General features: G+C 44.8%; 1 protein-coding gene across 1 annotated transcript; it reads left to right on the top strand.

Moving 5' to 3' along the window:
* The first annotated feature begins 1,233 nt into the window (after positions 1 to 1,233).
* Rrp15 (ribosomal RNA processing 15 homolog) lies at positions 1,234 to 23,496 on the top strand. Its single transcript, XM_052200836.1, has 5 exons — positions 1,234 to 1,411; positions 10,115 to 10,374; positions 11,690 to 11,787; positions 13,016 to 13,214; positions 23,045 to 23,496. Exons 1-5 carry the CDS (start codon positions 1,267 to 1,269, stop codon positions 23,183 to 23,185), a joined length of 843 nt encoding a protein of 280 aa, XP_052056796.1. The 5' UTR covers positions 1,234 to 1,266; the 3' UTR covers positions 23,186 to 23,496.
* Positions 23,497 to 23,763: the final 267 nt, after the last annotated feature.

Genomic DNA, 23,763 nt, shown 5'->3' with positions numbered 1-23,763 from the left:
GCAATACCTGGGAAACTCCTTTATGTGGCACTGGAATTGTTCTTTTCAGAGACTTATGCTGGCAACGGATCTTGTCCTAAACTGTACTTACACAGCTGTATTCCCTGTGCCGTTTAAGGTTTTCTCTTTTTAAGGATGTATATCTGTATCTCCTGCACAGACACCAATTCAAATAAATCAATACGAGGATTCATATTTTCTGTTGTTTTTCTTTTTCTTTCTTTCTTTCTTTCTTTCTTTCTTTCTTTCTTTCTTTCTTTCTTTCTTTCTTCCTTCCTTCCTTCCTTCCTTCCTTCCTTTCTTTCTTTTTTTCTTTCTTTCTTTCTTTCTTTCTTTCTTTCTTTCTTTCTTTCTTTCTTTCTTTCTTTCTTTCTTTCATTCTTAAAAGACATTTGGGATACTAACAACCAATAAATAAAGAATGAAAACCTACTGTTTCGCTATAGACAGGTGCTGGAAGGTATTTCAGGAGTCAGATCCTTTAATAACACTGGTGGGGCTTGGGGGTGGGGGCTGGAATATGGTGGGGATCCAAGAGCAAGTCACAAAGGGAATTCCTTACATTTATAGACTTTCGAAGGAAGGGTGGAGTCTGAGTTTAGCAGATTAGTGAAGAAACTAGACAGGATTTAAAGGTTTCATTTAGGAGGATAATCCTATTGCTGCTCCCTGCCCCCATACACACCTTGGGACTACTAAGAGACTGTTTTGTAGTTTAGGGCAAGTGCTAGGTAGGATCTAGGGCGTGGCTCATTCCACCCTTCCCTTACCTAGGCAGCCTTTCTGATCTATCAAAACCCAGAAACGTCTATTCAGAAAACACCGTGCTTGGTCCTTCGGGGAAAAACAACAACAAAACAAAAAGCTAAACAAAACAAGAAAAACAGATGTGAAAGTTGAGCTTGCTTTCTGATTCCGTAGCTGTTCGGTTGTTAATCCATTCGTTCATGGAGAGAGTCTCAAGTCAGTGGGTGGGAATGCAGTTTCTAACTCTGGAACCAACCTTCCAGGGGAGGGAAATAAGAGCAGTCCGCAGCAGCCGCCCGGAAGGCGCCGCAGGGACAGGGGTGAGGACAGGAACCGAGTCTGTCGGAGAAAGCCGGTGGGTGGAGCCATCTCTCCGTCCACACCCGAGGCTCCGCCAGCGGAACTTCAGTGGGGGGGAAACAACTGTGTTCCGGAACTTTGTAACTCCGGAACTAGAGGAGGCAGTTCCTTGTGTTGCAACCCGACTGAATTATCAGGTGGCACTTCCGGCGGACCAAAATGGCTGCGGCCGTTCAGAGCTCACATGTGAGCCCGGGGGGAAAGCTGAAGCGTTCCCCGAAGAAGAAGAAAAAGATGAAGATGGTAGCCAAGGCTGCAGTGTCGAAGCTAGAAGATGAAGTCAAAGACTCTTCCAATGGAGAAGGTAATGTGGCCGGGCGGAGCTTCGGCGGCTGAGAAGATCGGGCTGAGCTCCCTAAGGCAAGGGCTGGTTTCCTTGCGTTGAGTCTGTGGTGAGAGCGAGGTTGGGCAAAGAGCCCTGCTGTTCAGAGGCGCCTCGCTGTCATGTTTAATTTTGTGTTTCCACTTAGGTAGCTGTTACTAAGATGGGTGAAACTGCCAGTGCCAATTAGAAACTTAACAATAAAGGAAGAAGTAATGACAGGCAGTACACAAATTAAGAGCAGAGCAAAAGATGGGTAGGCCTTTTGCAGGTCCGGTACCTACTTAGAAATGGAGTAAAAACATGGTTGATTTTCTCAGATCAAAGCATAAGTTAAGTGTTGTGGCGGAGAAGAGTCAAAGCTGGTTTTGAGAACCTTGTAAAATGTTCACATCTTTACGATGGGAGGATTCGACTCATTTTACTTACAGCCAGTCAACTTGTAAGCATTTAGGAGATAATATAAAAAGCTGTAAGAGCAACGTCCACGAGCTTCTATTTGGAATACCTAGCGAGGAGTGAAAGGAAGGGTCGCAATAGAAATAATGGGTGGAATAGGTTCAGGGAGCGAACAGCAAAAAGCCACAAGAGAGAAGAAACGCTATTACTGTGCAGTGGGAGATTGTGAGCCTTTGGGAGTTAGAGACAAGATACTTAAAGAGGAGTAAATGGTAAAGGAGAAATGCAGAAGTAACACTTGCTAACAGTTTCTGAATGAAAGATAGGTGCATCTCAGAAGGTCACACCATTGTGTGTCTCCTGTTGGCAGCTGCTTTTAAGCATACTTCTTGTCACTAGCATCTTACTTTACAAGGAAGCTCAGGCACTAGTTTCCTACACTCCAGTTACTGCTCATGTGTAGCTGACACTTTCCGGATGTGTCTGAACCTGTCAGTTAGCCATGAACTAGTTACTATGGGAAGCCACTAGCTCATGAATAACATTTAGGATTTTTAACTTGCATGATAGGTCTTGTCATGTTTGATAATTACTGATTTCTCTCATGTTGGTTGCTTGACACATGGAACACAGTCTGGCGTTCTCTGCCTTTTGCCTACAGTATTCTTGAAACACTTGCATGTCACCTGCTTTTTCATTGACTTAAGTCTCTGGCCCAGTCCTTGTCAAAGAGACTTTTCCTCATTTGTCTAATGCATACTTTCCTGTCTCTTTCACTTTGTGGCTTGATGCTTTGCTTTCTTTAGACTCATTATTATTATTTTTTTTTTAAGTTGAATGTACGTGTGCTGCGTATGAGAGGGGGTGAATGTGCATGCAGGAGCCAGTCGATGTGGTGGTCTCAGACTCCCTGAAGCTGAACTTACAGATGGTGGTTAGCAGCCCCAAGTGGCTGCTGAGAAAGAAACTGTTCCCATGGAAGAGCAGTGCATGAATTTATGCTCCAGCTCTGCCCTGCTCACTTAAAAGCACCACTTTTCAAAGCTTGTGAAGTGTTTTTGCTGTTTGAAAGTTTCCCAAGTGTGCAGACACTTGAACCTCAGCTCCTAGATCAACAGCTGTCCCTTGGGTCCATAAGTAAATAAGTGAACTCAAATGTCAAGACCAAGAAGCAGCTGACCAAGCTTTTAAATGGTGATTGTAGGCCTCAGCCCTCACCAGAGGTGTTAAGAAAAACAACCTGTTGGACAGGAATTGGAGCCTCTGATCCTGACGCTATTTTCACTGCATTTGTTTATTTGGGGCTCACATGCAGAGGTCTGAGGACTTCCAGGCGTTTGGCAGCAGGTGCCATTACCTGCTCAGCCATTTTATCTCCTTATGGTACAGTTTTGAAATGAATAATTGTAAGCATTGCTATCTAAGAAAAGAAAACACTATTACATTTTAAGTAAGACATCAATACTGCTTTCAGATTTGGGTGGAAATTGGATTCCTTTATTCAGTATTAGATAATTGCAAGGGGAAATGTTCTTTTTAGCACAAAAACTGATTAGGTCTCTATAAAGTTTTCTTCGGTTATAGATCATGTGTCAAGGAGGCTTCTGAATAATATGGAAACTTGATTATGCAATGAATGTTCTCCTGTTATGTTGCAGTAACTTAGGCACTGACTTAAGTTACAGTTACAAGAGGATGTGAACACAAGTGGGCAGGACGGAGTGTGACTCTGTGAGGGCACCTGCAGGAGTATTTATATTGTTCATAAGTAATGATACCGCATATGCGCGCTTGCAGATAGAGGATCTATAGTTATGAAAGTCATCTGTATTCTCTTGTGAACCAGTAACAGCCTGTGTGCGGGTCTGTGAAGTTCACCGCCTACTTAACAAGATCAGGTCTGTTAGTCACTAAGTGACTAGGCTCAGTTTGGAGCTGTTCTTTTGCCACAGACATGGGCTCTTCCAGTTGCATTTCCTAAGCCAACTCTTTTGTTGCTGTTTTTTAAAAACTTTTTTTACTCTAGAACTACATTCAATAGAGTCGTTGTGTCTCTAATATTAGTCTCTTTAAAAGTTTTAAATTGCATTGTTTATTTATTTTTTTGGGGGGGGGGACAGACATGCTGCATCAACGTATGCACACGTGGCGGTCAGAAGACAATCTAGGAGGAGTAGGATCTCCACATATGCGCTGAGGAGGATTAAACTCAGGTCCTCACTAGGCTTGTAGCAAGGACACAGACATGTTGAGCCATCTAACTGGCTCTATTTGTTCAAATATTTCTATTTATATGCATGTGTCCCTGCATATGGGTTTGTGCCAGAGGCATTATATCCCTGGAGTGGACGTACAGATGGTTATGAGCTTCTTGACACATGTGCTGGAAACTGAACTCAGGTCCTCTGAAGCGTACCAAATGGGGGTACAGCCACCCCCCCCCCAAAAAAAAAAACAAAAATAAAAACAAATACAACTTTTCTGTGTCTTTTCTGTGTGTGGTGCTTGGTATCAAAGCACGTAGATGCCAGGTAAGAGCCCCACACTGAGTTCAATGCTCTCTGTCCTGCTTTCCAGCATCCATGCCATCTGTGGCAGTGACAACAAGTAATGAAGGCTCTTACATTTTGTAAATTTGGTAGTAAAGGGTTTTGGTTAATGTACATTCTATGGTTTTACTCAGAATTTGATATTTCACCTAAGAAATAATTGTTTTCCTCTTGTGAATTCTTAGTCTTTCTGGAAAGATGACCCATGGATTATAGAACTGTTGCTAAGTTTTCACACGAGGAGTGGTGTGCCAGTTTCAAGCTTGTTGTACTGGCCCATTGCTCAGGAAACTGCATCAGAGACATGGTGGATGGTCAACTGGGTGTCACAGTGATGACGGGCAGGCAGGCCTCACTGAGACTTGAAGCAATGTCCTTAAGTTGGGTGACAGTTGCCTCACAGAAAGCTAAAGATAGTAAGCATTTTTTAAACAAGTAGTTTTGGCTATCTGTACTTCTTCATTTGAAAAGTGTCTGCATAGTCTATTTACTCATTTATTGGTGGGATTGTTTGCTCCTTCAGAGTGTGGTGTTTAGAGCTTTGTGAAAGGAGGTTTTAGCTGTTGGTCCTATACCAGATGTGTAGCTGGTAAAAGTTTTCTCCTACTGTGCACATCCTCTTCCTGTGTTAGTTCTCTCCCTTGCCCACCAGAAGCTTTCTGATTGTGTTGTCCCAGTTGTCAGTCCTACTGTTACATCCTGGGCCAGTGGATTTCATTCGGAAAGTCCTGCCTGTGAAACCTCTCAATGTAATGTTTTACATTATTTTTTTATTAGAAAACTAGACACTCAGGTTAAAAATATCTCCAGTTGTTTGCTGTGTAAACTTGAAAGAAAGATGGTAAAGAGACTTGGGTTGAACTTTGGAAAATAGACATGCTATTTAAACTATGGTTGTAACAAAATGGAACGTGCTTATGAACCAGAGAGACATATAGGCTGTAAAAATGGTGCAGCCTGTGTCTTTTGGGAGAATGTGAGAAAAGATCAAATCCAGGGCCTTGGGCTTGCTTTTCTCCACAATCCCTCAGCTCTCTCTGTCTATATTTTGTGTGTGTTTATGTATGTGGGACATGGCCTGTGCTATATCATGCACAAAACAAACTTGGGTTATAGGTTTTTGCTTTCTAGCTTGTCTGAGTTTGTGTGTGTGTGTGTGTGTGTGTGTGTGTGTGTGTGTGTTTCTCTTGTCATATACCACTGCATCTACCATGCTAGCTGGCCTGCAAGTTTTCAGAGAGTCCAGTCAGCCTCTCCTCCCTCCATGGGAACCCTGGAACTGTAGATGTGCACTCCCGGGCTCCACTTCACATGGGCTCTGGGGATTCATCTCATGGTCTCAGTTAGAGCAGCAAGCACATTACTTACCAAGCCACCTCTTTATTCATTGTAAACATATTTATTTTATTCTCTGTGAATATGTGTGTGTACTTGATTGTATGTGTATGCACTTTACATATGTATTGTCCAGGAAGGCCAGAAGATGGTGTTACATCCCCTGGAGCTGGAGTTACTGGCAGTTGTGAGCCTCTTGATGGGGTTAGGGGCCATACCTGATCCTGTGCAAGTGTCCTTAACCACTGAGCTATCCCCAGCCCATACTTTTGTTGAGACATGTTTTCACTAGGTTGTGTAGGCTAGCCTTGAACTCACTGGGTAGGCCAGGCAGGCCCTTGACCTGGTAGTCCTCCTGTCTCAGCTTTGTGCCATCTGACCCAGCTATAGTCTGCATCTTAAGCAAAATATGTCAGTTGGGAGATAAGCAAATATGTAAGAGGGAGAGAGGATGATATCCCTAAAGAGTTGTCCTTGAACTGTGCAAGTTAAGTGGATAACTTGGTTCAGATAAAATGTGTTCGTGGTCCTTCAATTTGTAGTTTAGTAACAAAAGCAATTAACATCCTCCTTCCCTGATCCTCCCCACTAAATAAATAACTTCTCTTGAACTTTGGTCAAAACATGAAAACAATGGCCTTTGAAGTCAGATACTATGAAGAAGGAAGGTGGGACTAATTGAGCTTAGTACTCAGATAGTTGAATCAAAAGGAGTATGACGCTTACTGGATTCATAAGCTTGTACACTTGGGGCAAAGTTTCTGTAGTCCATAATCCTCAGAGAAAGTGTCCAGCAACTGTGACATAGGAATGTGGGTGGTGGTGTCACTTCTAGACAGTGCATGACCTTGGTCAGTGTGTGAAGACTGCTGTCCACTCCTCACCCAGACCTTCATCACATGCAGCTTGCAAGTCCTAGGGATAGCCTTTCCTTCTGTGATGGACTACAGCCCTAGGGATAGCCTTTCCTTCTGTGATGGACTACAGCCCTGCACGTGAGACCAAGACCTGGCAGATAAGTGTGCTTCCACCACTCCAGCCTTCATCAGTTAACTTCGTAAAGTAGCATAGTGCATGCGCAGCCCTGTGGGAGTGCTCAGCGGTGTGTGGGGAACCTTCCCTAGATCTTGCGTCCTCCCTCCTCCCTCCTCCATGCTCCCCAGTCTTCTCTCTAGGAGCCTTTGCAACCTTTATTGAACATCTCTTTTATCTGCTCACTCAGGTTCTTCAGGGAGAGAATGCTTCATTTGTTTCCTTTTTCTCCACTCCTGGGTGCTCAGAAATGTTGGGGAGTGCATGTTTCTAAGAGTGTCTCAGTCCTGGTGAAAGCGTTTACCTTTCTGTCAACCACTGCTCACACCTGGGCCAAGGAACGAATGGGTAGGTAGGCCAGGGTGGGAGGCTGTGGAGAGCCTGGGAGATGTAGCAGGGAGAAGTAAGTGTCCCTGTCTTCCTCAGGCCAGTTAGTTAAGGTGGTGAAGGTTGAAGAATTGAGTCCCTCGGTCATGCTGGACATAGCAGAAGCACGCAATAGTGGCTGGTGGCTTGTGGGTAACTGACACGAGCATCGCCACTGCTCGCAGCTAACATCTTCGGAAGGTCTTCTCTGGTCTTCAGATTTTATAAATAAAATGCAGAAATCTCATATAAAGTAATATAGAATGCCAAGAGAATTTTTATACATGTCTAGTGATTTCTAGTTGTGTCAGACACCTGTGTTTACTTTTTGCTGCTAAAGATTGGTTAATGAAAAATTACCAAAGTCTTGTGTCAGGATACAGTTAAAGCTGAGGAGCCCAGTCTTTGTCCTCACGGTGATGATCTTCAGTACCCTACAAGAAAACTTTGTTTGTGTGTATGTGCTGGCAGATCTTAGTGCATTGGCATTTTAAACACTTAACTTATACCGAATGCCATTTCTGTTGGCAGCAAATGCTACACTCAACTCTGAGCATGAGCTTCTTGAAATGAAATGAAATGAAATGAAATGAAATGAAGTGGAATGAGATAAAATAGAGATTGGGTGGGTGGGGGCTTCCTCTGCTTCCCGTCTTTTTCTTTTATATCTGCTTCATGCGTGAGTTTCCTTGACCCCCCAATAAATGCCTTTCTTCAACTGGGTAGTCACTTTTCCAAATTCTTTTGGAATTCTTTTCGTTGGTATGGTGAGTTGAGGTTATATAAAATAATGCTATAATGTTTTTACAGATTGATTGTGCAATGTGTGTGTTGCATTACTCCTGGTAAGAAACCCATCACAGTGGGATAGACAGGTCCCAGTGGTGAGCTGCAGTGGCCTTGTGTTCAGGACATCCTCCGGGCCACACAGCGGGGTCTCTGCAGCCTTGGTGCAGGTGCATCAGGACGGACACAGGTGTCAGTGTTGCTGTTTTGACATTTTTCTAGGCGCTGGTAAAGCCCGCTCTCCTTTGATGCTCCAGGTAGTGTTGGTGCTTAAAGTTTCAGTGGTTGTCCCTCTTTCATCTTGTTAGCGTTCAGTAAAGGAGTAGGTTTTGTTTTAGAATTTTTGGTTATTAGCATCCATAGTGCTGCTGACAGAGGGCTAATAGATACATTAATATGTTTTCAATTAACTACATTATTTAAGTGTTGATATGCAGGGTCCTCAGAGATGCTTCTGGGGAGAAGTTGTGTGGCCCTTTACTGGATACAATTACCACTGCATTGATTACATTACCCTGTGTAGACTTTGCAGGTTGATTATCCTCATCCCTAATCTGGAAAATTAAGGACGTGTTCCAAAATTAAATTCAGTTACCCACAACTGATCGATATGGCCCTTAAAAAGATTTATATTAGCCTGGTGGTGGTGGTGCACGCCTGTAATCCCAACACTCTGGGAGGCAGAGGCAGGCGGATTTCTGAGTTGGAGGCCAGCCTGGTCTACAGAGTGAGTTCCAGGACAGCCGGGGCTATACAGAGAAACCCTGTCTCGAAAAAAACAAAACAAAACAAATCCAAAAAACCAAAACCAAACAAACAAACAAAAAATCATATTGTAGTGTCTGGGATTTCAGTTATGAACTTAGGGATGCCTGGATTGCGTTATTTAAAAGTAATAACTGAAGGATGTGTGTATAATAATGAGTCTCTGGGTAAAAGATGTACCAAGAATTTGTCTGAAGAATGGCTTAAAGTCAGAGAATTCCACAGTTGGCCATAGGTGAGGAGGTGTCAGCATTGTAGTAAGTAGGGAACGGTGGGAAGGAAGTCATGCCCTGATTGTCCTCCTCTTTCTCCTCTTCCTTCTCCTTCTCCTCCTCCTCCTCCTCCTCCTCTTCCTGTAATATTTTTGTCTTGGTGCAAAGGAGTCACTGAATGATTCCCAGTAATTGATCACTAATGTTGGTGTTTTGGTAGTTTGATAAGAAAAATTTGAGATGATAGGATTTTTGTTTTTGTTTGGTTTTTAACTAGCCTTTGGGATACAGCTACACAACTAAGGAAGGACCTTTGTTTCTTAAAGGTAACTGCTGAGGCAGTTTTCCTCTGGAAACCTCTGAGCTGCCTTTGTTAGCTCTTCTGACTGGAAAACATTCCAAACCACCCAGCTGTAGGGTGACTTTCCCTTTGAAGTATTTTCCAGTGAATTCCACAGGGAATTCCCAGGAGCTCCACCGAGTACCCTGCATCCTGTAGCCGGTGGGGGCTGGTAACTTTGCTGCTTCTGCAGGGTGGGAATCTGCTGCACACCCAGGGACTTGGTCAGTCAACTCAGAGCCTGATGCGGCCGTTGTGACTCAGCACTACAGTTCAGCACCTTGAGTCTATCATTTGGTTTTGGTTTTCCAGAAAGGAAGGAAGGAAAGAAGGAAGGAAGGAAGGAAGGAAGGAAGGAAGGAAGGAAGAAAGGAAGGAAGGAAGGAAAGAAGGAAAGAGGGAGGGAGAGATGGAAGGAGGGAGGGAAGAGGAGAGAGAGAGAGAGAGAGAGAGAGAGAGAGAGAGAGAGAGAGAGAGAGAATGAATCACCCTTTTAAAAGTTAGGCTGTTTTTAGTATTTTTCTGGACACAGGTTTAGAATTTTAATATTTGGGGTAAATCTCTTAGAGCATTGGTATGCTGACACTAAGATGTTTTTCTTAATGCATTAATACTTGAATACTTAAAATAATCTCGGTTAGTCTTGTCAATGAGTTTAGAACTCTGGGTACTGAGAGCTCTCAGTATTGGCTCTCAGTGGTCTCACCAGCCTCACAGAAGTGAAGTGGAGCTGCTGTTGAGTTGACTCCCTGTCGGCCCTGTGGGCTGGTGTCCCTTGCTGCTAACGACACAGAGATCCTGGTGCTCCTCACCATTGCTGCAGATGGGCCCTTGGGAACTCTGGCAGTGTCCTGCCCTGGGGCATTAAAGGTTAATTTATTTTTGCTCTTATGGTCTGCAGGAAGCTGTGAATCAGAGATGGACTACTCAGATGATGGTGCTGCAGAAGCAGACAGTGAGGACAATGTTGAATCCTGTGAGGAAGGAAATGAAGACACTGCAGAGTCCAGTGCCGCCGTTAATGCGGGCTGGGCAGATGCCATGGCAAAAATCCTTACCAAAAAGACTCCTAAAAGCAAAGCCACCATCCTCACCAGAAACAAAGAGCTGGAGAAGGAGAAGGAGAAGCTAAAGCAGGAGAGGCTGGAGAAGAGGAAGCAGGTGTGGTCCACCCGCCTGCGCTGTCTCTGCACCTAGCGCACTCAGCCTTAAAGGCCTGTGAGGGCGGGTAATCGGGTTAAGTCAGGAGCAGTCTTATGGGTCCACTGAGCAAACACAGCCCTATTACATAAGCCCGTGATACTGAGGTGGGTGCAGTTCAGGAGTGGTTATCTCTGCTGGGAACTGAGCTTGCTCCAGTTAGTTGTTCCTGGTAGAAGTTAGTCCACTTTAACCGTGGTTAAAGACCTAAAGTTGCATCTAAGTTGGCTGTTTTACAATATAAACTGTGGTAAGGTTTTCAGGGCCCTTGTACTACTACTATAAGTATCACTATGTCAAAAATATTTCCTTATACAAATATTTTCTAATGAAAGAAAAGTAACCTTCCATATTTGTACTGACAGTATAGAAGTAGTAACTTGCAAGGAGTCATTTCCAGGTGCAAATGGATTAGGTTATGTTGCTCTTTATGTCTGGCAGTGCCCGCATCGCTACTTTGCTTGCTCTGCTTGAAAGCTGGGCCTGAGGGCCTTGCTCTCTTCACACACAGCTAAAGCTGGGCCTGAGGGCCTTGCCCTTGTAACACAGCTGTGCTCACACTCAGAATTCTTTTTGTTCTTTAGGATAGATTTTGTCTCTAAACTGTACAGAAAGCTTTTCAGCTAATATGTGAATATTTGTTTGTTAACTGGCAAAGGCTAGACCAACTTTTTAAATCTAGATACTAGATTATACCTAGTCTTCAGATTCTAGGGAGAGGAGCAGAACAGAATTTGAAGGCCAGGGCCAAGCCTGCAGGTCAGCTCTGAGTGCTGGGGCCGCTGTGCACAGAGCTCATGGGAGCAGCTTGCCGAGAGCACAGAGCGCTCAGAACCATCTGCTGACTGTCAAATGTACTGATCTGAGGAAGAATGCTGTCTCTAAAGGGGCCAGCTGAGGTTGTGTTGTCCAGTCAGGAGTGTTAACCATGTTCCTAACATACAACAGAGGAGGGGAGAGAAAAGTTGGCAGTCAGGTGGGTGGCCGGCTCATCCTGCTGTGCACTGCCTGGCTGCATATCCTGGCAGCTCTCCAGAGCTGATGCCAGAGGACAACCTCTTAGAGACTGCCTCTCACACGCACACAGAGTGCTTAACAGCAGGCTCTCTGAGCTGAGCCCCTGAAACTGGTTTTTAGAAACAGCCTCTGATGCACAGAGGTAGGGTGCTTTGTTACCTGTGGCCTTTCACAGATTGTATCAGAGTTTGTTGCACTTCCAAAATCACCTAATACCACACTCATATAACTGTTCATAATAACCATATTCACCACACAGCTTGATAAGAAGCGGGAGTGGGAAATGCTGTGCAGAGTGAAGCCAGACGTCGTCAAAGACAAGGAGGCAGAGAGGAACCTTCAGAGGATTGCCACAAGGTAAGACAGCGCTTCGGAGGCCTTGCTAGTGGTCACTGTGCTCCTATGGCATTCCTCAGCTCCGCCCTCTCAGAGCCAGGGGAGTCACCTGCACCCTGCTAAGACACTGAGTTTGACCAAAGACGCTGGAAGCGTCCTGAAGCAGAACTGCAGTGTCCGAGTGTGTATTTGGTCAGAATCTGCTCTGGTGATCATTTTTATGTCTGTTGGATGGTGCAGTCAGAGCCAGTGCTTTCTAAATGCATGGTGCTGGATTTGTTCTCTGGCATTGTACTTACAGGATGCTGTTCCACACATTATGCCATCTTTACCATAGCCTGTCCCTGATCCCCACTCCCCTAACATGGGCACCAAACAGTTGTCATCTTCCATATTGAGAGCTGAATAGGATGTGGTGTCTGTTGTGTGATCGCTCCTCATCTGTGTAGATGAGTCTTAGAATGGATGAATTGTATGTGTAGTGACAAACATGGGGATGGGGGAAGGGCTACTTACAAAACATAGCAGTAGCTGGGCAGTGGTGGCCCACGCCTTTGATCCCAAGTCTCGGGAGGCAGAGGCAGGGAGATCTGTGAGTTCAAGGCCAGCCTGGTTTACAGAATGGGTTCCAGGACAGTCAAGGCTACATGGGAAAACCATGTCTGGAAAAAGAAAACAAAACAGCAAATGCTTACATTTAGTAGCGTGGTTTGTAGCTTGTGGTTAATAGATTACCCGAGTCATTCTCTGACCTGCGGGAGCTGCGCAGTGAGATGGGTGAATCTGCGCATGTCGTTGAATTGTCTCTGTTTCACCTCATCTGTTAAAAGAGGGCATTGGTATTTCCAGCCTGGAGGATCCCTGGAAACTTGAGACACCATGGTCATTTTGGTTTGAAAAAAATGAAATAACAGTTTTCAGTACTCTGTAACCATTATTATTTTGAAATAACAACATGAAAATTTACCTATTGTCATGTTAAGACCATTCACTCATCGATTCACCATGCTGTAAGTTAAAGGTAAAATGAGCTTATTATCTGATATGACTAAAAAGACAGTGCCTGTTAAGTCCCTGCATTGCTGACTGAGGGGACCCTGTAAGTCTTAGTTCAGCTCAGTGTTTGCCTTCAAGAGTAGATTAGCATAGTGGCCTCCGAGAGTGCTTGCCTCTTTCCTGGGCAGTGGTGGAGAGGCCGTGTCCTGTTGTACTCGTGTGTCTCATGTTGCCCTTGTGCTTTACACTCTAGGGGTGTGGTGCAGCTATTCAATGCTGTCCAGAAACACCAAAGAAATGTTGGCGAAAAGGTTAAGGAAGCAGGAGGCTCCATTCGGAAGCGGGCTAAGCTGATGTCAACTGTTTCCAAGAAGGATTTCATCAGTGTTCTTCGAAGGATGGATGGTACAAGTGAGAACAGTCCTGCTGGGAAGAACCCCAAAGCCAAACAGGTAGGGAGTCCCTGGCGTGGTGGGGAATTGCCACGTCAGACTCCTTCTGTTGTTAAAACTCTGAGATGGAGAGCAGCAGCCTGTGTAAGCAGAGTTCATAGGGCTGCTTAGTTTCCCACTTCCCAGAGCCTAACTTAACGTCTCAGTGTCATAGCTGCAGGATGATGCATGATGAGTTAGCAGCTGTTGATATCATAACCCTGGTGACAGACCTCAGGGACTAAATGGGGTCATCGAAGTGTGTGCAGGTGAGGTTGGGTGGTCCTGCCTGGAGTCCTGTCATTCCACATTGTGGAAAGTGGAAGTCCAGGTGAAGATGGCAGTCTGTGTTGAAATTTGGTCTGCAGACATGGCCGTGCTGGGATGTAACTTGTAACACGTGGCATCAAGAACAGGAGGAGGAATGGTAGACAGTATCTACACTGACGCAGCCTTGGTGGTACTTGTTTGCTAGGTGATTAAGATAGTAAGCACCAGCTTCCCAGCATTCAGGCCAGCCTGGTGTACTTCAGGAGTTCTAGGCCAGCTAGGGCTGCGTATTGAGGCCCTGTCTCAGGGAATAGAGAGATTCTCAGCATGTCTGTGAGCTTTGCAGTGATGGCTTCTCTGCTCCCATCTGCTTTCATCTCATAAGGGCCAGGTGAGAGACGGGGAGAGTGAGTGAGCATGTGTACCAGCCTGTGTGTGAGCCTGTGCGTGCGTGCGTGCGTGCGTGCCTGCCTGCCTGTATGAGAGCCTGTGCGTGTGTGCATGCTTGTGTGAGAGCCTGTGTGGTGTGTATGTGCGAGAGCCTGTGTGCATCCCAGTGTGCATGCCCCTGTGTGTATATTTGGGAAAGTGATGGGAACTTTGGGAACATTAGGACTTTCACTCCAGCTCAAGGTTGAAGTATGTTTCTATGGCCTTGATTAAGTTGCCATTTTACCTAGTTTCTATTTGTAGTGATGTGGGTCATTGGGAGCTGCAGTGTGGTGTGATGTGGGTCATTGGGAACTGCATTGTGGTGTGATGTGGGGGTCATTGGGAGCTGCAGTGTGGTGTGATGTGGGTCATTGGGAACTGCATTGTGGTGTGATGTGGGTCATTGGGAGCCTCTGTGTAGTGTGATGTGGGTCATTGGGAGCTGCAGTGTGGTGTGATGTGGATCATTGGGAGCCTCTGTGTGGTGTGATGTGGGTCATTGGGAGCCTCTGTGTGGTGTGATGTGGGTCATTGGGAGCTGCAGTGTGGTGTGATGTGGGTCATTGGGAGCCTCTGTGTGGTGTGATATGGGTCATTGGGAGCCTCTGTGTGGTGTGATGTGGGTCATTGGGAGCTGCAGTGTGGTGTGATGTGGGTCTTGGGAGCTGCAGTGTGGTGTGGGTTTTGGCTTGTGTATACATTGCCACTGATAGGCCATATCCACTGCCTTAAGCATCTTTTATAAGATGAATACACCTGAATTGCTCCCAGGCATCTGTTGAGGAACACAGCTTGGTTCTCTGCAGCTAACAGCAGAACTATATCCTCCTGTCTCTGCAGCAGTTAGCCAGCTGTCCCCATACTCTCCTCAGTCTTCCATAATTACTCCTTACTCTCACCTTCTGTGAGAATTCTTTAAAATTCCACAAGACATTGAGTGCACTGTGTCTTCCGCACTGATTGGTGTCATGGAACAGTGTCCTCTAGTTGCACCCATCCTGTCAGAAATGCTGGGGTTCATCCTGTGCTGTGCTTGAATAATTCGCCATTGTAATAGAAGTCATTATATTGACAGATCACATTTTCATTGCCCGTTGATGCATGTGTGTGTGTAGATTTACTGTATATTACAATGCATGTGGATACACACACACACACACACACACACACACACACACTAGGGCTTTGACCTAGGCTTATGCATCCATGCGTCTCACCACCACCAACCTGCAATCCCAGCCCTGCCCTCACTTTCTTTAAGTGTCTGTTTAAGACTGAGATTGGTGGAGAGTGTTGTGGCTGTCTGAGCCAGCTCCCTCCCTTCAGGACGGCTGTGCACAGAGGCTGCTGGTTCTGAAACAAGCATGCTGTGGAACAGCTTGTCATTGTAATCAGCATAACCATAGTGAGGAAGTTTGTCTCTAGGAGCAAAGGACCCACCCACGTGGTGCACATAAGGAAGTGGAAGGTGGTCCTTTCTCAGGCTCATATGTTGCGGTGTCATATCAGAAGTAGGTCTAGTGACAGGGACATCGTATTGGGGAAGGATTTATACTTATTTCAAGTCTTAGGCTCTGTGCTAGAATAGGAGCTGAGAGTTGTATATGTTGGTCGGAAGGCAGCAGGAGTATGCCTTCCACCTTGGCTGGAGCTTGAGCATAACCTATCCCCACAGTGATGCACTTCCCCCAACAAGGCCACACTTACTCAACAAAGTGACACCTCCTAATAGTGCCACTTCCCATGGGGCAAGCATTCAAATACATGTGTCTGGGGGCCATACCTATTCAGACTCCACGTGTGTAAGGCTGCTTGTGGCAGGAGCTGATGGATTCTGGTGTCTCAGTGAGGCCTCTGAGTCTTTGGTAAGTCTTTTGGAGCAAGACAGTTGCATATCAAGTCAAGCAGGGTGAGGTGTCTTAGGATGTGTTTCTTATGAGTAAATTGAAAAGTTTCTTGATTTAGACATCTGCTTGCTTCTCTGTAGGCCTAGGCCTTGCTCTGGACCAGGTAAGTGGTACCTCACGTGGGCACACGTGTAGAGTACTGAGTGGGGAGCAGCGTGTGCTCTCGCTGACATGGTTTCACTTGTAAAGATGGGATGCTGGAGTTTTTTCATTCCAGATTTAAGACTATGGAAATGGGTTAGTTTATTTTACTTAAAAATTGTAAAAAAAAAAAAAAAGTTTATTCTTAAAAATTGTAATAGCTGGGCGATGGTGGTGCATGCCTTTAATCCCAGCACTTGGGAGGCAGAGGCAGGTAGATTTCTGAGTTTGAGGCCAGCCTGGTCTATAGAGTGAGTTCCAGGACACCCAGGGCTACACAGAGAAACCCTGTCTCTCTCAAAAAAAAAAAAAAATTTAATTATTTCTTCTTTTCTTCAAAAGTCAGTAAAACTCCCAGTTACTTTTGTGAAATTTAGTTTTTCCCCCAAAGGCATGACTGCATGTGCTGTGTTTTAAATCTGAGTTTCAAAGGAGACTGTCAATTGCTATTAGGAAATTGTTGCTATATGTGACTTCTGCCCTTAATTACAGACTTTCTGCAAGATTTCCATATATTAGAAATTGGCACTATCTCAGTTCCAGATTTGCTATAATTAAGCCACAGTGATAATTTTGCAGAGGGAGGGTGAGTTATAGCACAGGACAGAAATTTCTAGAATCATTACAACAAATGTCAATGTACATTTATACAGAAAAAGTCTTTTTTTAATGCTTTTGTGATGTGAAGTCTTTAAACATTGAGCAGAGATGGTGGCTGGGGACTGTGTACTGTGTCTCTTAAGTGGCAGCCCTGTGGCACAGCCAGGCCTTCGGTGCAGTGTGAAGAAACAGGCTTACTCGGTGTCTTACTGCCCAGGCCAGGCCTTTTTAGGTACATTTGAACAAAACAAAAATCCATCAGTGACTTCTGAAAGAAACAAGATGGTTGAAGAAGTAATAATGAATGCATGGTTTTCATTTACCCATTTTTTAAAATTATGGTGTCTTTTAGTCATTGTAAGCCAGGAGCTAAGGCAGGATGCTGATGAGATGTGCGTCAGACTTTTCTGGCACGTTGACTCAGGTTGGAACCTGGATGCTCTACGCTAACATGTCAAGTACGCATTCAGAAGGTTCCGGAGTGATGCAGGTCTCCCTGGTCAGAGGGGTCCTAATAGGCCTTTTTCCTTCCCAGCAGGCAGGGCGTGGGTTGTGATGCACACTAGGGAAGGAGCAAGTTCTGTTCGCCGCCTTTGTGCTTCAACACAGGTTACTGATACCTGCGTGAGACGGCCGTGGCCGGAGGTGAACTGCCTCCTCTCAGTCAGTTGACTAGTGTTTGGGATGTGCTGAAGTTCCTAAGATGGGAATTGGAGTCTCTCCCTTTGAGGCACCACCCTCTGGACTGCAGAGATTGTCCAGTCACTTCCATCCCTGTGAACAAATGCCGCAGATGCAGCACTCTTTAGTCATTTAATGTTTGCAGTCAATTATCTTCATACTGAAGCTTAACTTTGCAAAGGTGGTGGCAGGAGTGCCTGTGCCCCGGCCTCTGCCCTTTTGGCATGGCCCTAGAGTTTTTTGTAGGACTTCACATTCTGGGCCCAGAGTTTATTGTAGGACTTCACATTCTGGGCCTAGAGTTTATTGTAGGACGACTTCATATTCTGGGCCCAGAGTTTATTGTAGGACTTCACATTCTGGGCCCAGAGCCTCAGCCGGAGCCTTTGCTTTCATTCTCTTGCCCTTAAAATCACATTCTTGAAGGAGCTCTGGTAGGAACGTTCTGTATGTGTTTAAGTCTTTGGTTGAATTTAATGTATAGGTGGTTATAGTTATACTCTTTATCTGGAGTCAGCTTTGCAAAAGTGCCCTTCAAACGGGTTCACTCCTTCAGGCTTCTCAGCAAGCTTGTCTCCTTACACAGTGGGTCAGCTTCTTACTTCCCAGACGAATTCACAGTCTGCTGATTCAGTTATAAATCTGGGTTTTTCCTTTGGTTGTGTAATAATGGCAGGGTCTATCTCACGTACCTCAGACTCCTGCTTTGGTGTGCACACATGTAGAGCACGCATGTGGAACACGCTCACCAGATGCTTCCCTCAGCTTTTGGTTAGATAGTGAATTTTAACTTCCCATCAGTTTTACGAGGCTGTGACTGGTGAGGAGTATTGTGTGAACATTCCCTGGAGCTACGTACATGAACGGTGACTTGGGTTAGAGGCCACCACACAACAGTCTTCAGAGGTCACACAGAATTCAGTGAATTCAGCAGGGATCAGGAGAACCAGGCTTTGGGAGTAATCGCCGTGGAAAGGGAGAATTAGGTTTTCTTAGAGAATGCTACATTTAGCATGTACTTGGATATAAAGGAGTCTTACTTTCAATAACTCGATCTGTCTGTATGTCTGTCTGTCTGTCTGTCCCGTTCTCTCTGGGGTATTTTTTGTCATGCCAGGCTAGTTCTTGGTCTTATAAAATTACCCTACAACTGGAACCGACAAATGTTTGTTTGCTTGTTTGAGGTGGACTCTCCCCCTTACAGCTCAGGCTGGCCTTACTGTTTTGGCATTGGGAGTGTCTCCATGCTTGTCACAAAAATCTGGAAACTGTACAAGGAGTTAACAAAACTGAAGCCCAGTGAACTTAATACCTGAACTATTACTATGCAGAAATAGACAAATTACAGCCGGACTGTGGCAATCACCATGTGAAGGGGAGTCACTGTGAGGACACTGGGTGTCATTTCGTAGGGACCCTTTGAGGACAAGAGAGAACGGGCACTGTGTTGCCTGGTGTGTCCTAATGTCTCCATCTTTAGTATGGTGTCTACAGGAACTCTTGCGCACTCCTGAGGGCTGCTTCAGCTCTTAGGACCAGCGAGGTGGTGGCAAGATGTCCTGCGTGATTAACAGCCATGTTGTTCCTTCCTTTCCATAATTGTAGTTGAAAATAGTTTGCTATTGATATTTACATGAAATCAACCAGCACTAAAACTGCTTTGTTTAGCTACAATTAAAGTAAAATTCAGTGTTATTAGATGAGTCAGTTGATATAAACACATTGATCACTGCTAAACCTAAGATGTGGCCATTCTTTTAGGGTTTGACTTTTCTTCCTTCAAAATGGAGTGAGGTTAAACTGTTTAATTATTTGCTGTTGAATTAATAACTTCAGGTCTTCTTCCTTATCATTCCGTAGACATCAGTGTGTCTGAACATAAATGGTTAGCACTTTAAGAGCTGTCTTCATCTTCAAAATTTACACCTATTGCATCTGCATGGTCTTGATTGAATATCTGTATTAGGAGGAGCAGGCCACTGAGAACACTGCATCATGTGGTTTTATTTGGTTCTCCTGCCCACAGACGAGTGCGTGTGTGTGTGTGTGTGTGTGTGTGTGTGTGTGTGCGCGTGCGTGCGTTCTTGCGTGCATGCGTGTGTAGGCTGGAGGTGAGTGATGAATGCTTTTCTCTACAGCAGACAGTCTGTCACTGACCTGGGGCTTCATCAGTGGGTCCTCTTGTCTTTCCCTCGCAGCACTAGGCCATAGGTAAGGTCTGCTATACCCCGTTCTTTTCCATAGGCACGGGAGCTCAGGTCCTCTTGCTTGCATGGTTAGTGCTGAGCCACTTGACCCACCCGACTCCAGTTTCCTTTTCAGTTAGTATAAGCATGAGGGGTTATAGACAAGTCGCTCTAGTCCATCTAATCAGTCCAGCCTCACCTCATGGCGTGACATGGTCTGGACAGAGGTGGGCTATGTGTTAGACCTTGAATATCCCCGTGCCTGGTTTTGTTTTTGTGTTAACTTGTGATTGTCTGCTGTATCTTCATTGTGATGCTCTAAGCAGTGCTTGGTGGTAAGATTGCTTATGAGGCAGTACAGTCGATTGACTTGCATAAGAACAGTCTAATTTGCTCAGTTTAGAACTTCCGTAGAAGTTAGGTCTAAGGGATGTAGCTTAGCCCGCAGAGTACCTGACCAGCATGCACAAAGGCCTCAGCTTAGCCCCAGCATAGTGTACACCACGTGTGGTTGGTGTGCGTGCCTGCAGTCCCACAGTCAGTGGTAGAAGCAGGAAGATCGGAACTTCAGGTGCCTCCTTGTCTCACAGTTAAGTTTGAGGACAGCACGGAATACAGGAGACATGTACCACCCCTCCCAATAATCTTAAACATATTCAGGCATTTTCTGTGTATTTTAGTGTTAATTCTGCTGTGTTGCTGATGGGAGATAACTGGTGGTAGAGCAACGTGTGTAAGAGATGATTGTGTGGTAGCCTGTTACTATGTGTCATACAAGGATGTGGACTTCAGAAGCATCTTGGCCTGTGTTTCAGGGCTGACTTGTCCATGAACACTGGAGCAAACGGCTTCATGTCTTGAGCCCCAGGTTCCTCTCGTCAGATGGGGTAATTCCTACCTGGCAGGCACTTCAGTGAGTTAGAAATGTGGTGGTGCTGTAAAGCATCTAGCCAGCACATGCTGACTCGATAATATAGTAAATAAAATTAAAACGAGGCAGAATCATTATGTAAAAAGTAAATAAATAGAACCAGCAGGGTTCCATGACAGAGATGCTCTCGAGATAAACTTAGAGGAAACCTGGAAAGTATAAATGGTAACGCAGGTATGCTGTTTCATTTGTTTGCTCCTTGTTTTGCTGTCCTGCCTTTTAACGTCTCTTTGCATTCATGTAGTCTTGGAAGTCACATTTCACCCCAAACTCATTTATTTTAGTACAGAGCTGAGGTTTGGTGCCTACTCTGCAGCTTATAAGCCAGGGTCTCCACACTCCTGTATTCCTACTGAGGTATTCGTTATAGAAGCCCCATTCTCTGTATGGGATCCATCGCCCGCCCTCAGGTTGTCCCCATGACCATTCTGCTATTTAAATACATTGCTGTGCCATCCGAAGTTGCTCCCATATTAGCTAGCACCCTGTGTCCTGGTTCTTGTATTATGTCTCCATTCTCTCTTACTGGGGAAGACTCCTCCAGGTTTTGTCAAATGCTGGCAGAAAGGTTGGTGGCTTGGTGATGGGATCTTCTGCCTGCTTGTGCCCTGTGAAGTCACCTCTGTACAGCATGCCGTAGACTCGTAGACCCGGCATGAAGTTGTTCTGGAATTTTCCTTCACTCTGAGCCTGGAGACTTTCTTCTCCCTTGGCTGTCTTGCTGCTGCCCTGCTTTGGTTTCTGTCCCTGTAGCCTTCCTTCTAAGGAAGGCTGATGTGGCACAAGTGCATTTTTGCCTCTGTTCTCCTACCCTTCAGTAATGGTGTGTGTGAGCACCAGCTTCTGAGCCACCAGTTATTTCCTGTTGTGCGCTTTCTCTTTGGAACTGCTGTTGCGCAGCCTCCTGGACTGTGAGGTTTCTGTCTGACCTCTTCAGTTGTTTGTCTCTTTCTGTGTGAAAAAATAGTTTTCTCTTCTCACCTGTCTCTCTTCTCATCAGCATGTGTTTTAGCTTCATGCCAACGTGACCATCCTTGATGTCTGATGACTGCTTTAAAACCAAAGTGAACCTGACTTTCAGTTTAAGTGTTCCTTGCCTATTTGTATAGGCCAAACTTGCTGTATTTTATTTAAGCAAGAATTTTAGCTATTCAAACTATAGACTATGAAGAATGCTTAAATTATCATAATTTTGAAAACCCTGAGACTGTTGGGAGTATCAGTCTATTGTTCCTGACTCTTAAAGACCGAGCAGTCTTTTTTCACTGTATTTTATAATTCTAAGTTGTATTGTTGATTTAAAACCCAAACCAAAAATCTGAATTGAAAGCAAGTCATACCGGATCATTTTTATAATCTCAGCACTCAGGAGGCTAAGGCAGAATTGCTGTGTGAAGTCCGGCTTGAGCAACATACAGTAATGAACTGTAGTCTAACATGGTTTGCAGTATGAGGCCCTATTTCAAATTATCATGTTAATCGAAAGATTTGAGTCATTAAGTTGGCCGGCCTGCTGTTATTGTTGGTTCCGAGTACCAGCAGGAGAAAAGGGATTTGAGTCAGAAACCCTGGGCTCCAGTCAGTGGGGGCAGGGCCTGGCTGCTCACCTGGCGGAGTCTGCCCCCTGCTTTGCTGTAGACAAGCATTGCACTGTTGTGTTCTCAAACTGCACAAGTGTTTCCAGTTCCCAGAGCTGGTTCCATTGCAGCCGATGTCTGATACTTGAAAGGCTAAGTCAGTACCCAGGCCATTCATTTATCTGCTTCCCTGTCTCCTGGCTGTGCAAGCTGTGTTTTAGTTTTTCATCCCACAAAGCTAGAAGTGATCCATTTTTCCTCTTAATATGTAAATAGTTTCTTAAAAATAGACAAGTGTTAGCAGAGTTATATAACTAGCTTTTGAAACTTTGCAAACATTTTGATGTCTTTTAAAAAATAAATGCTTGCTACATAGATACAGCCCTCAGATGGGATAGACTTGCAGGCTACCTGGAGTTGTGAGAACAGGACTCCGTTTTGTTCACCTCAATGTTCCTGACACAGGGCCCCTGCTGGACAACGGTTAATAAATCAGACAAATGTGTTGTAGTACTCACTAATGCCACATGGGGGTGCTGTTGTACCACAAAGGAAGGCGTGTATACTCCAGCTATTACATGAGTCCCTTGACTGAGTGGAATGAATTGCCTACTAAGTTTGTTGCTTGCTTCAGTTATTTTTAACTTTGGGGTTTTATTAGTTCCTGATTCCGTAATTGTGTCAGGCAGTGAGACCTTGTTTGTTCGCATTTTTACAGAATCTGGATGAGGTCCCATCTCAGCAGCTGCCCTGCACCGGTTAGCTTCCACCTCTCGCTTTGGTGCAGTTGGGTTTAAACTTTAGGCTCCATTAAAGACATTGCCAAGGATTTCCTAATAGGTATCAGTGTTAATTAATGTTGTCCATATATTTTTAAACTGATTCCAAATCTGTATTTTCCCAAACTCTTAAGTTATTTTGCTTTCATGTTTCATTGGTAGAATTGAAAATTTTTTCTTTACTCTGTATATACATGACCACAGTATATAAAATCAATTTTATATTATTTTGGTTTTATCTCATTTAAAAGTACATATTGAAAAGTTTGTTTTGAAGTGTATAATTTTTAAATTTTCTTTATGGTTAAAATGATTTGTGAATGGTTTGGTTCTGTCATTTTTCGTAGACTGAAGTGAAATCAGAAGAGGACCCAGGGTGGAAGATTCTGCGCGATGATTTCATGATGGGAGCCAGCATGAAGGACTGGGACAAGGAGAGCGAGGGCGAGGAGCCCGCTGGCGGCAGGGCAGGGTCGGCCAGCCACTGAGCAGACAGACACGACCATCCAGCTCTGCCGCTAACCGACCTGGCGGCTGGGAGCCTCGAGGCCATCTGCTAATGCCAGGACTTCCTGCAGCCCTGGGCTCCAGGGTTGCTCTTGTACAGACTGTATTCGAGTTGTAGTTTTAATTCTTACATAAATTGAAGCTGTTTTTCCAAAATATTTGTACAAAGAATTTATTTTTTCTTGAGCAGTAAGATGTGCATTTTCTCGGACCCTGTCTATGGCCACGTGCTGGTATACACCCGTGTCTCTAAAGTGCGCTCCATTTATGATTAAAGTGAATTTGTATAAGATTTCTTTGCTTTCCTACTCAGATCCGTATGTCTGTCTGTCTGTCATGGAGGGTGGGTAATTGGTGGCACTGCTTTGTGTGGTTAAGCCTTTAAGAAAAAGGTATGTAAAATTTCAAATTGTAATCTTTTTTATTTAAATTTTAGAAGCACCGATACAGCTGTCTGAAATGCATCCACTATTTCTATGAAGCTTGGCTCGAGTCTGTGAGGAAGGAGGTGCTCAATGTGACGTGCTCTCTTGAGAAGGATCGCCTCCCTCCACCTTTC

This window comes from Apodemus sylvaticus, chromosome 12, assembly GCF_947179515.1.
Source record: "Apodemus sylvaticus chromosome 12, mApoSyl1.1, whole genome shotgun sequence".
Classification (NCBI taxonomy): domain Eukaryota; kingdom Metazoa; phylum Chordata; class Mammalia; order Rodentia; family Muridae; genus Apodemus; species Apodemus sylvaticus.
The sequence above is the reverse complement of the archived record's forward strand: the minus strand, read 5'-3'. Positions and strand labels throughout refer to the sequence as shown.